General features: G+C 42.1%; 1 protein-coding gene across 1 annotated transcript; it reads right to left on the bottom strand.

Annotated features, from left to right (window-relative positions):
- Positions 1-3,739: 3,739 nt before the first annotated feature.
- Positions 3,740-11,269, bottom strand: LOC147227025 (protein NLRC3-like). The gene is made up of 6 exons (XM_086158959.1): positions 11,218-11,269; positions 9,349-11,143; positions 8,342-8,515; positions 8,083-8,256; positions 6,921-6,967; positions 3,740-6,759 (listed from the first exon to the last, which is right to left on the bottom strand). Exons 1-6 carry the CDS (start codon positions 11,252-11,254, stop codon positions 6,212-6,214), a joined length of 2,775 nt encoding a protein of 924 aa, XP_086015085.1. The 5' UTR covers positions 11,255-11,269; the 3' UTR covers positions 3,740-6,211.
- Between the last annotated feature and the right edge of the window lie 218 nt (positions 11,270-11,487).

Here is an 11,487-nt window from a genome sequence, read left to right as displayed (position 1 = left end):
AGCAAAATGAGAATTTCATTGTACAGGGAAACATTAACAATAAACACTTTGAATCTTGTATTTTCGTCGAAGTGCACCAACAGGGATCATCTGCCCCGTGGAATCGCCCAATCATTTGCCATATCCTTGTAATCCACAACAGGGTGCCTACTGTTTTCTCCAATTAAATTTATCAAGACAGGGACCTGGTCCAAACCCGGGTTCCTTCCTGTCCGAGGACCTGATGACAGAAGGTCAGCTTTTATTGAGGCCCCCTAAAACCGATTTTTCTCCATTTTGATCAATTATCCCATTGACCGAACAAATAAAAATACCTATGTTGTCATGCAACAGTAAAGGAATGATAGCCGTAAATAACCCAGCTTAGGTTCATGTTACGAATGAGCCATTTTGGAAAATTGTTTATATGCTTTATTTTGAAATCCTTTCACTGTTTCAGTTGGGTGAGATTTATTTTCTGTCAAGTTAAGAGCAACTTTTATCTTGAAGGATTAAATAAGAAAATCTGATACTTCAACTTGATGGTGAGGTGAAGATGGACGATACTGCAGAGTTTGGTATTCATCTGAAAGCAAGGAAATACAGGGCCAGTTTTGCTGATACAGATTTTGATTTTACATGAGATTTCAGAATCACTGAATGATTTTGTAATTTTACCTTTTATTGGTTGATCGTGAATATAATCATTATCAAACACAGGGCAAAGTTTTATATTTTTTGCCAACTAACTAACTTAAATGTTATCTTTTTCTTTTCCTTGCAGCTCCTCCCTTCAGGGGTCACCACAGTGAACCAACCTTCTCCATCAAACCCTATTCAATGTATTCACTTCTCTCACACCAATGACCTTCATGTCCTTTTTCACTGCATCCATAAATCTTCTGTTTTGTCGTCTTCTTGGCCTCCTGCCTGGCAGTTTCAACCCCAGCATCCTTCTGCCAATACATTCACTACATCTCCTCTGTACACCACTGAACCATTTCTGTCTGGCTTCTATGAGCTTATCTCCTTTACAAAACATGTAAAATGTCCTGGCTCTCTGATCGACCCATTCCTGATCCTATCTATCCTCCTCACCTCAAATCTCAACATCTTCATCTCTGCTACCTCCAGCTCTCCTTCCTGTCTTTCTTCAATGGCGCTACCATTTAAACATACATCTTGTATATCTTTCCTTATTTTCTCCAGCCATTCCACCCTGCTTGAGTCTTTTTTTTCACCTATTTCCCATACTCTCCATTGTTCTGGAGTGTTTGCTTAAATATTTAAAATCCTCTACCTTCTTAATTTCCACTCCCTGTAGCGTCACCATTCCACTTGGGTCCCTTGCATTCACACACATGTATTCTGTCTTGCTGTGACTAACCTTCCTTCCTCTCCTTTCAAGGGCATCCCTTCACCTCTCTAGCTTTCCTTCCACATGTTCCCTGCGCAACTATAGATCACAATGGCATCTGCAAACATCATGGTCCATGGAGATTCCTGTCTAACCTCATTTGTTCGCCTGTCCATCACCACTGCAAACAAGAAGGGGCTCTGAGGTGACCTCCGAAGCAGTCCCCCTCCACCTTGAACTTCTCTATCACACCTAGATCAATCTTCACCACTGTCCCACAGAGAGCATACATGTCCTGCACCAGTCTGACATAGTTCTCTGAATATTTTAAACATTTTATCAACAAACTTAATGGGCACAGTGAACAAAATAACTGCACAAAATAATCACTGGAAAACAGAGATATGTAAATTTAACTGCAGCCATTTTTGTTTGCAAAGAATTTTATGATATGTAAATACCTATCAGCATGTGGGCAAATAGTAATACAAACATTCCCGACAGTCAACACAAAATTACATTCAGCCATGTTCATATTTCTGGCTTGAGATATATATACCCTAATGTAGGTACATATTTTTGAGTTGCAGTAAAACAATTTTGATTTATTTCAACTGGGTGAATGTGTGATAATAGTTTAATCAGTCTGCTGAAATTCCATTTATGAATAGAATAGATGATGTTTATGGTTTAAAGGGCAAACGCAACAAAATTAGGGTGGCTCTTCAGTCTGTGTTGAATACGGCACATAGGGGTGCCAATATTATTGCATATATAGCGTAGACTATTGTACATGAGGGTGGTAGAATAGTTGTGTGTGTGTAAAGGTTTTACAGATCTTGTCATAAAATGATTACACCTGAGTGGTGTTGCATGTATTTATTGCTATTCATTTGTCTGATCGACAATTTCACTTTGAAAAGCAATGTGAACTAATGCTGAGGAGGACTACATTTCACTTTAGCTTCTAGAAATCAGCTACCTGGGCACTGTTAAATCTGTAGAAAGACCTCTGCCAGTGATGGGGGTCTGTTTTGGTTTTGGGGATTCCCTGAAGTCCTCCTCTCTAAACTTTTCAGCTCAGTTTTTGTGCTTTTTCAGTGTGTTGGCGTAAATTTGTGGTGTTAACAGTGGCGTTCTACTTTCCTGCACATCGCAGGTAGCAGTATCTTTGTTTGTAGCTGTGAAATAGCTCATAACGGCACTCCTGTTTTTTATGTTGTCCTGAAGACACCAACCAGCACAGCAGCGAACTATGAACAAAGAGAGCCTGAGTGGGGCGAGAAAGAGCGCTGCTGAATGTAAAGAAGAAGAAGTGAAACAAAAATATCGTCAATGTCACGCTGACATCGATTCAATATCGATCCCAGCCTTGGAACTGATTCTATCGTTTGCCAACCCCTATGGCACTGTGGGTGAGACGTGAGATGCCCATCCATCAGATTTCCAGACATCCCATCATTATTACCTCTTCTTTGTCTGCTTGCTTTCCCACAATACAAAAATATCAGGTGTTGGATAAGAAGGCCACCAGGACAAGTTGCTAGAACTCAGTACTGGCCTCTCTGCAGATACGTAATGATGTTACTCAGACTCAAAAATGTACAAACTGCTCATTTGTTATGATGGATTATAAAAGTTGTTTTTGAGTTGGATTCTTTGTTTCATATAAGGTAATTGTGAAATGAAAACTAAAAAGTCATGTAAAAACAGTTTTGATTTTTTTTCATTATTATCTGTTTTTTTTTTTGTTTGTAGAAGTTTGTGCAGAAAATACTCATGATCACTTTTTGTTTTCAAAAGTGAACTAGGCTACACCATGACCCAAGAAATAGAAAAAAAAAATCGAGAGCATTAGATTATCCAATAATCTGTAATAGACTGTCAAAAGAAGAATGAATAAAGTATCCAATCACCTGTAAAAGCTGACTTTATATCTAGTGAGATGCACTTAAATGACAAGTACATTTGGGAATTAGTTGGACAATCCCGATGGAAAAGTGGGTGAGTTTTGACGACTTTTTTGTTTCAGCAGCGGTTAACTGTAAATGAGAATTCTGGGACAATAACGCAAGTGCAAGATATACAAGTTGGATTTGTCTTCCCTGCTCTTTCTATGGACGAGTTTAGGAGGTCCTGAGTGAATCACACGGAAAGACCGGATTTGCTCCGTTCTTCTGACATCTGCTGGTCATATCTTGTAATTACACCAGAGCCAATACAAAGGCCTGTTGAGCAGCTCATTTGACTGAAACACAATTAAATGAGGCGGATAATCACCCTTGCCAGCCCATCTTCCAGCTCCACACGGACAAACTGCTTTAGCAACTGGAAAAGTGTAGAGTCGCTGAAGAACACGCTGCCAAAAGATTCACTCTGATTGAAGACGTCAGTTTCGCAGATTTATTGCATGAAAAGATAACTAATTCAAGATGATGTGCAGAATAAAATATCAATGCTAATTACAGTTACATATTGGAACTAATAACTTGCAGGTCAACAGAAGTACAGCCACCTTTTATTCTCCTGTCTTCCCTCCCAGACAGCAGGTGAAACAGGTTTATATTATAAAGAGGAGTAGAGTGTATCATCAGCACCAATCAGTATATCAATATAAAATGTAACCAAGACAAAATAATAATAAGAACAAGAATACAATTATATATATCACTTCATTATTATCATTATCCATAAATCAGTTCATGGCTCTGACAACAGCCACAGTGGTGGATGCAAGTGTCTGAGTTCCCAGAAGGTGATGAATTAATTCCTCTTCCTTCAGCCGCAGGCAATCTCAAAATCTTTGTACTTAAGACCTTAACACACTTTATAGCCTTGACTTTGACACTTTATAGTTTTATTTGTATTTCTTACTCTCCCCCCTTTTTTACCGTTTATACAATTTCCTACTATTATTTAATATTGTTATGTTTTACTTGAAACTCTGGTACAGCAATTTCCATCGGGATAAATAAAGTTGTTCTTATTCTTTTTCTTATTATTATTCTTATACCTTCCAGTATGCAGGCTATGGATGAAGTTGCCTGGGATGAACATCAGCATCAAGGTGAGAGCAACAACCAGAGTCCATGGGAGGAGCTTCATGAATCCATGACAACCCAGGACCTCGTTTCCCCAATAAGACAAATTTCTTCTTATGTTTTTTTGCTTTTACTGGAACAGAGTTTGTTTTCTCAAAATCAGTCCCTTGCTCAACTTTAAACGTTTCTTTCTTTTGGGAATTCTGGATTTCAATCTGTAGTTGCACCAGGTTCTGGCCATTTGGAGAAATTTAGCATCACAAGTTCATATTTGTTCCTGTGTATGTTAATAATGGTGGCAGACACACAGTGTAACTTTCAGTCAAATATTTCACTGGAAATAATTCATAAAACAGACAAAGCATGTACTTTTTTTTCTTTTGAATGAATGAGTGAGTGAATGGTTGTTTGTCTATATATTTTTGGCCCTGCGATAGACTGGCGACCAGTGCAGGTTGTACCCCGCATCTTGCCCAATGCTTGACAGCTGAGATAGGCTCCAGCAACCCCTGTGACTCTTAAGTGCAGGATAAGCAGAAGAGGATGTATGTATGTATGTATGTGTGAAACAATACAATTGATTTTGATAATGCTATAGTAGTCAAGAATAAACAATATCATAACTACTGTATTACACTATCAAAAAATTAAGGAAAGAAATCCTTGCACAAGCACCAAAGTAGAAATCAACATATGATCAAATGAATATTCTCATATGTTATCAGGATGTTGATGGTGTTAGAGTTTTCTCTCTATTTCTATAACTATGTTATTTCGACTACTCACATGAAGTTAGCCAGACATGCTAGAGCACAAAAGACCTTTGTCCTCTAACAAGAATTGGGCCCTCCAAGATTCCAATGGTCGTAAACATCTTTAGATAAGAACCTACCCCCCGTAAACGTAAATCTAAACAAGGATAAACACTTCTGGACAGAAACCTGCCCACACCTGTATATCATCCTGGACAACTTAACATATGCATGAACTATACTATCCAATGAATGTTGATATGTAAATAAAACACTTTCACACAATAAAAAGCCGAGCAAGGAGGAACTCGGTGGGATTCTCTGGATCTTGGCTCCAAAGAGCGCGCTGAGTCTCCCCCTCTGCAGAGCACAAAAGAATAGTCGCTTGTCTGTGTTATTTTCTTATGATAACCTCAGTCTCCTCTTTACAGGTTTTAACTTAGACCAGCATGAATTAGAATTACTCTCCAACAGATGGTATAAACTTTCTTACAATAAAAAAGAAGAGGGAGGCCCTTAATTTTGTCTCTTCAGTGGTACATACAACACAACATCAGCTAAATGTCAGGATCTCCTCTCGGCAACCCCTACCCTGCCTTGACCGGACCCCGACCCCCAGCCCGAGATCCTGCCTTGACCCAGGTGTACCACCAGACCCTGCGTGTAGACCGGGAACCTCTGGTGGACCACCGGACCTTGACCCAGCCTGAGATCCTGCCGTGACCCAGGTGAGCCACCAGACCCTGCCCTGCTTTTACCCTGCCATGACCGGATCCCAACCCTGTTACGACCGGACCCAGCCGGCCGGTGTAACATCTGACCCTGCCCGGGGCCCGTCCTGCCGTCACCCTGCCCCGTGCAACTCTGTCTCGGGGCCAGGGGCTTACCAGCGACACCCTACCTGCTGTTCAATCCAAATAAAGCGCTTTCAATCCAGATCCCTGCTCTGAGGTGTGGTTCCCTGCCCGAGTCCACCCCTGTGGCACTAAACTTGACATTCGGATGTGTTCTGGTCGAGATACCAAAAAAACAGCATTCTTACTGAGTGTTATGACCTGACAGCTGAGTCACAAGACTGATGTTCAGATTAAAGACTCTCCCTCCTGCAAACAACATAGAGACACTGAGGAACCAGAACCGAATCCAAACCCAGGATGAAGAGGTTGGGTAAATGTGGTGTAGAAGGTGTGGAGGTGAACGCGGTTGTCATGGGAGATGCAGTAGAAGGACAGAATGCCACCAGGATAATCTACATACACTGCAACTCTGTCAGAGACAACAGGGGAGGAGATGGATGTTACTGTGTGATTGTGACGGACTTGGTAACCACTGGAAGAGCAGAACAGATTCCACGACTGGTCATTCCATCCAAACCACATATCCATCTGACATCCTTTCCTTCTGATTCCTTTGTAACTCACTGCTACAGTGACACTTCCTCTCCACTCCACCTCCCAGTAACTGCGACCAGTAAAACTATTGCTACACAGCAGCAGAGACCAGTGTTCAAATCTCTCTGGATGATCGGGATATGGTTGTTTTTCTTCTACAGCTGTCACTGTCCTGTTGTTGGCAGACAGTTTCAGACATCTGCTTGCAGTATTTGCGTCCAGTGTGAGTTCACACCAATCTGAAATGTATGAATCATATGATGGTTTATTTCCTTGAAATTCTGAGATGTGACATTCTGTAAAGTCTAATAATGCATTTCATTGACTGTTTAACCATTAAACACCTAAACTATCAGCTCTGTGTTTAGTTGACATGGATCAGGAGAAAATCTACACTTACACTTCTCTATTCCAGGTTTTAGCCTGTGCTCTCCACCATGGTCCACCCTGGAGGGAAAAACACAAGACTGTCGTCACCTATTTTTCAAAACTTTTGAGCAGTGAAACCTAAATGCAGCCACTAATTCAGATTTGCAAACAAAGGAGTCACATCTGGAACAGCTGATGTGATCAACAGAGACGTGCATCTTTACATCAGGTGAGTAAAACTCAAGGATCAGGGGCCAAATCTGGTCAAATATCTCATCTCACATGGCCAAAGAACAATTATTACAATGTCATGCTTTGTTTTGTGATTCTTTTTGACAACAAAATGATATTGAAATGCATTGCTTCTCAAATTCTGTGGCGATGTCAGAGGGAGCACGAATGACCAGAGGGATTCTTATTTTTGCTGTACGAGAATAAAGTGTTATTGTAAATCTACAGTAGGTGGCAGTGCGCACAGAGGATTAGCTTTGTGATGGTGTTTTTTTTTTTTTCTTGCCCGCGCATGCGCACACACAGCACAGAGCAGGAGATATTCAGGGCAATGAACAAACCCTAAAGAGATACAATGGAAAAATGTTTAACACAAATGATAAGAAAGGTGGTGTAAGATGAAGATAATGAGACAAATGAAAAACACCCAAGGCTAAAGCCTTGTTGAGAAAAGATGAAGCGTATGTAGCGCTTGGCTAGACTGTGACTGGGAGACGAAGAAAGACCGGCCTTTTCTTTTGTTTTGCTTTTCTTTAATATGTATAAGGATACAATGTTATGCAGAGATGTACATATTACAATTTAATAGACAAATACAGACAAATTATACTATTTATAATTGTCACGGAGAGTCGGGGTACAATGCAGCCTCAGGGCGGCACTGGCCCGTGTCTCCCAAAGCCTGCATTGGGGGTGCATGGAGCAGTGTCTCCCTGAACCGGTCCCAAGCCCAGGGGGGTAACAAAAAATAATTGTAGCATTGCTGAAATGTATTCTTATTTTGAATTTTCAGTTTGTGCACCGTTGCTCAAAAAAGGTTGGGAAACACTGGTCTAAAATGAAATATTTCCATATTTTAATGGTCTTGGTAAATTCTTGTTAGGGTACTACTGTACTACTTATGGCCTGAACTGTAGTTTCATGTGTTCACGTTTGCAGCATTTAAGTTCTTGAATTCATACCTGAGTGTCTCCAGCCTCCAGTGTGGATCCTCCAGTCCGGCAGACAGCAGCTTCACTCCTGAGTCTCCTGGATGGTTGAAGCTCAGGTCCAGTTCTTTCAGATGAGACGGGTTGGAGTTCAGAGCTGAGGCCAGAGAAGAACAACCTTCTTCTGTGATCAGACAACCTGAGAGACTGGGAAGGAGAAATTGAAGAACATCATGTGACTACAATAACCATAGAAAAATCCATAGCAGCACTTGCTGTATACTGTACTGACCTGAGGGTTTCCAGGTGACAATGTGGACTCTCCAGTCCAGCAGACAACTGCTTTACACCTGAATCCTGCAGGTTGTTGTTGCTCAGATCCAGCTCTCTCAGACTGGAGGGCTGAGAGCTGAGAACTGAGGACAGATGTTCACAACTTCTCTTTGACAGGTTACAGTCACTCAACCTGAAGAGATATATCATTTGAATAATTATAATGGACTGCAGAATACTAGTTTTACTTTTCCCTTTCCTGTTGATTATGGGTTCACAAATCCCATTTAGAACATTTTGTGTGGTAAAGCATGAAGTAGTTTCAGGGCACTGGTGAGACAGCAATGATATTCTGTCTTGCTATCTGTCAGATTGGTTTGCAGGTGTCTGGACCTGACCAAGATGGGCGCAATCGGCTTCTTTTCGTTATACTTCGCACGGACAACATGACTCAGTCTCGGGTCACTGGTGACACAATTCTGATAGTCTATCAAGCTATTAGTCAATTTGTTGTGCGAGACCCCAGAACAGCGTAAGAGATACTTGGGGAGTGTTCCTCAGTTAATCTTGTCAAACAAACCAATATGCAGTGTTTAGAGATGAAAATTTGCGTGTATCTAATTGGATTTGTGGGACCAGAAGAAAGAGGATTCCGACAGCATGAGAGAATTCCCTAAATCTGTCACTTCCATCTTCATCAAGAATCCTTTCTACATTTTCAGGAAAACCTTATACTAACCTGAGAGTCTCCAGGTGACAATGGGGACTCTCCAGTCCAGCAGACAACTGCTTTACACCTGAATCCTACAGGTTGTTGTTACTCAGATCCAGGTGTCTCAGACTGGAGGACTGAGAGCTGAGAACTGAAGACAGACGTTCACAACTTCTCTCTGACAAGTTACAGTGACTCAGTCTATGAGAGAATCAACCATGAAAGCAAACGTCTTTGATTATTCATATTTGGATTCAACCTACGTGTAAAACAAAATTGAGATTTTTCACAAACTCAGCATTTCATCCACTTACTGAGATTTATTTGAAGCCTCGACCACTGGCATTAACCTCAGAAGAGCCTCCTCTGAAGCAGAGTATTTCTTCAGATCAAACACGTCCAGATCTTCATCAGATGAGAGTAGGATGAAGACCAGAGCCGACCAGTGAGCAGGAGAAAGATGATCTACTGAGAGACATCCTGATCTCAGCTGCTGTTGGATCTGTTCCACGAGTGAATGATCTCTGAGTTCATTCAAACAGTGGAACAGATTGATGGATTTCTCTGGAGACAAGTTGTCACTGATCTTCTCCTTGATGAATCCAATTGTTTCCTGACTGGTTCCTGAGAGAGGTTCTTTCTGAGTCACCAATCCAAGGAGTTTCTGATTGGTCTTCAGTGAAAGACCAAGGAGGAAACGAAGGAACAAGTCCAGGTGTCCATTTGGACTCTTTAATGCCTCCTCCACAGCAGTCTGATAGAAGTGTGTTTGAGTTGAACTCTTTTGAAAGACTTTAAACATCTTTGATGTTTGTTTTTTAGGGAGCAGATTGACACTGGAATTGAAGAAGGTCTGATGGACATGAAGAGCAGCAAGAAACTCTTGAACACTGAGATGGACAAAGCAGAACACCTTGTCCTGGTAGAGTCCTCTCTCCTCTTTAAAGATCTGTGTGAAAACTCCTGAGTACACTGAGGCTGCACTGATATCCAAGTCACACTCTGTCAGGTCTGATTCATAGAAGATCAGGTTGCCTTTCTGCAGCTGCTCAAAAGCCAGTTTACCTAAAGACCAGATCATCCGTTTGCTCTCTGGATTCCAGTGTGGATCTGTAGCAGGTCCTTGATTCAACTTGGTGTTCATCAGTTTGACCTGAACAACCAGGAAATAGATGTACATCTCAGTCAGGGTCCTGGGCAGCTCTCCTCCCTCTCTGGTTTTCAACATGTCCTCCAGAACTGTGGCAGTGATCCAGCAGAAGACTGGGATGTGGCACATGATGTGGACACTTCTGGAGGTCTTGATGTGTTTCATGACTCTTTGGGCCTGCTCTGCATCTCTGAATCTCTTCCTGAAGTACTCTTCCTTCTGGAGGTCTGTGAATCCTCTGACCTCTGTCACCATGCCAACAAACTGTGGAGGGATTTGATTGGCTGCTGCAGGTCTTGTGGTGATCCAGAGGCGGGCAGAGGGAAGCAGATTCCCCCTGATGAGATTGGTCAGCAGCACATCCACTGAGGCGGACTCTGTAACATCAGTCAGGATCTTGTTGTTGTTGAAGTCCAGAGGAAGTCGACACTCATCCAGACCGTCTAAGATGAAGGCAACCTGATATTCTTCAAGATGGCAGATTCCTGCTTCTTTGGTTTCAGTGAAGAAGAGATGAACAAGTTCCACCAAGCTGTACTTTGTCCCTTTCAGCACATTCAGCTCTCTGAAGGTGAATGGAAACAGGAACTGTATGTCCTGGTTGGCTTTGTCTTCAGCCCAGTCCAGAGTGAACTTCTGTGTCAAGACTGTTTTCCCAATACCAGCCACTCCCTTTGTCAGCACTGTTCTGATTGGTCCATCTCTTCCAGGTAAGTCTTTAAAAATGTCTTCTCGTCTGATGGCTGTTTCTGGTCTGGTTGACTTCCTGGATGCTGCTTCAATCTGTCTGACCTCATGCTCATCGTTGACCCCTGCATCATCTCCCTCTATCATGTAGAGCTCAGTGAAGATGTCACTGAGAAGAGTTGGGTTTCCTGCTCTGGTGATCCCCTCGAAGATACACTGAAAGTTCTTCTGCAGTCTACAGTTCAGCTCATGTTGATGCTCAGAAACCGTTCCTGGAGAAGAAAAAGTCAGTGTTAAGTCATTCAGACAATCTAAGTACTTGAAATGGAGATGAGATGAATCTTACTGCTCTGCAGACGATCAGCCAGCTCCTCCTCCTTCATTCTCCTCAGGAGGTGCAGTGTGATCTTCAGAAACGCCTCCCTGCTGCTCTTCCTCTTCTCTTCATCTTCACCCACCAGCACCTCGTCGTCCTCAGTCTGACTCCAGTAGCTCTCTGGGTAATCTGTAGTCAGGAGCCTCTGGACTCTCTTCATCTCCTTCCTCACGAAGCTGATCATGTTCTCCTCCAGCAGCTGGAACAGGGTTGAAGGTCAACATGAGCAGTAGAAACACC

Source organism: Fistularia commersonii, chromosome 14 (genome assembly GCF_037954325.1).
Source record: "Fistularia commersonii isolate RoL2024-O1a breed Wild chromosome 14, RoL_Fcom_v1.0, whole genome shotgun sequence".
Taxonomy (NCBI): Eukaryota; Metazoa; Chordata; class Actinopteri; order Syngnathiformes; family Fistulariidae; genus Fistularia; species Fistularia commersonii.
Note: the sequence above shows the minus strand (reverse complement) of the source record. Positions and strands in the feature narration are given on the sequence as shown.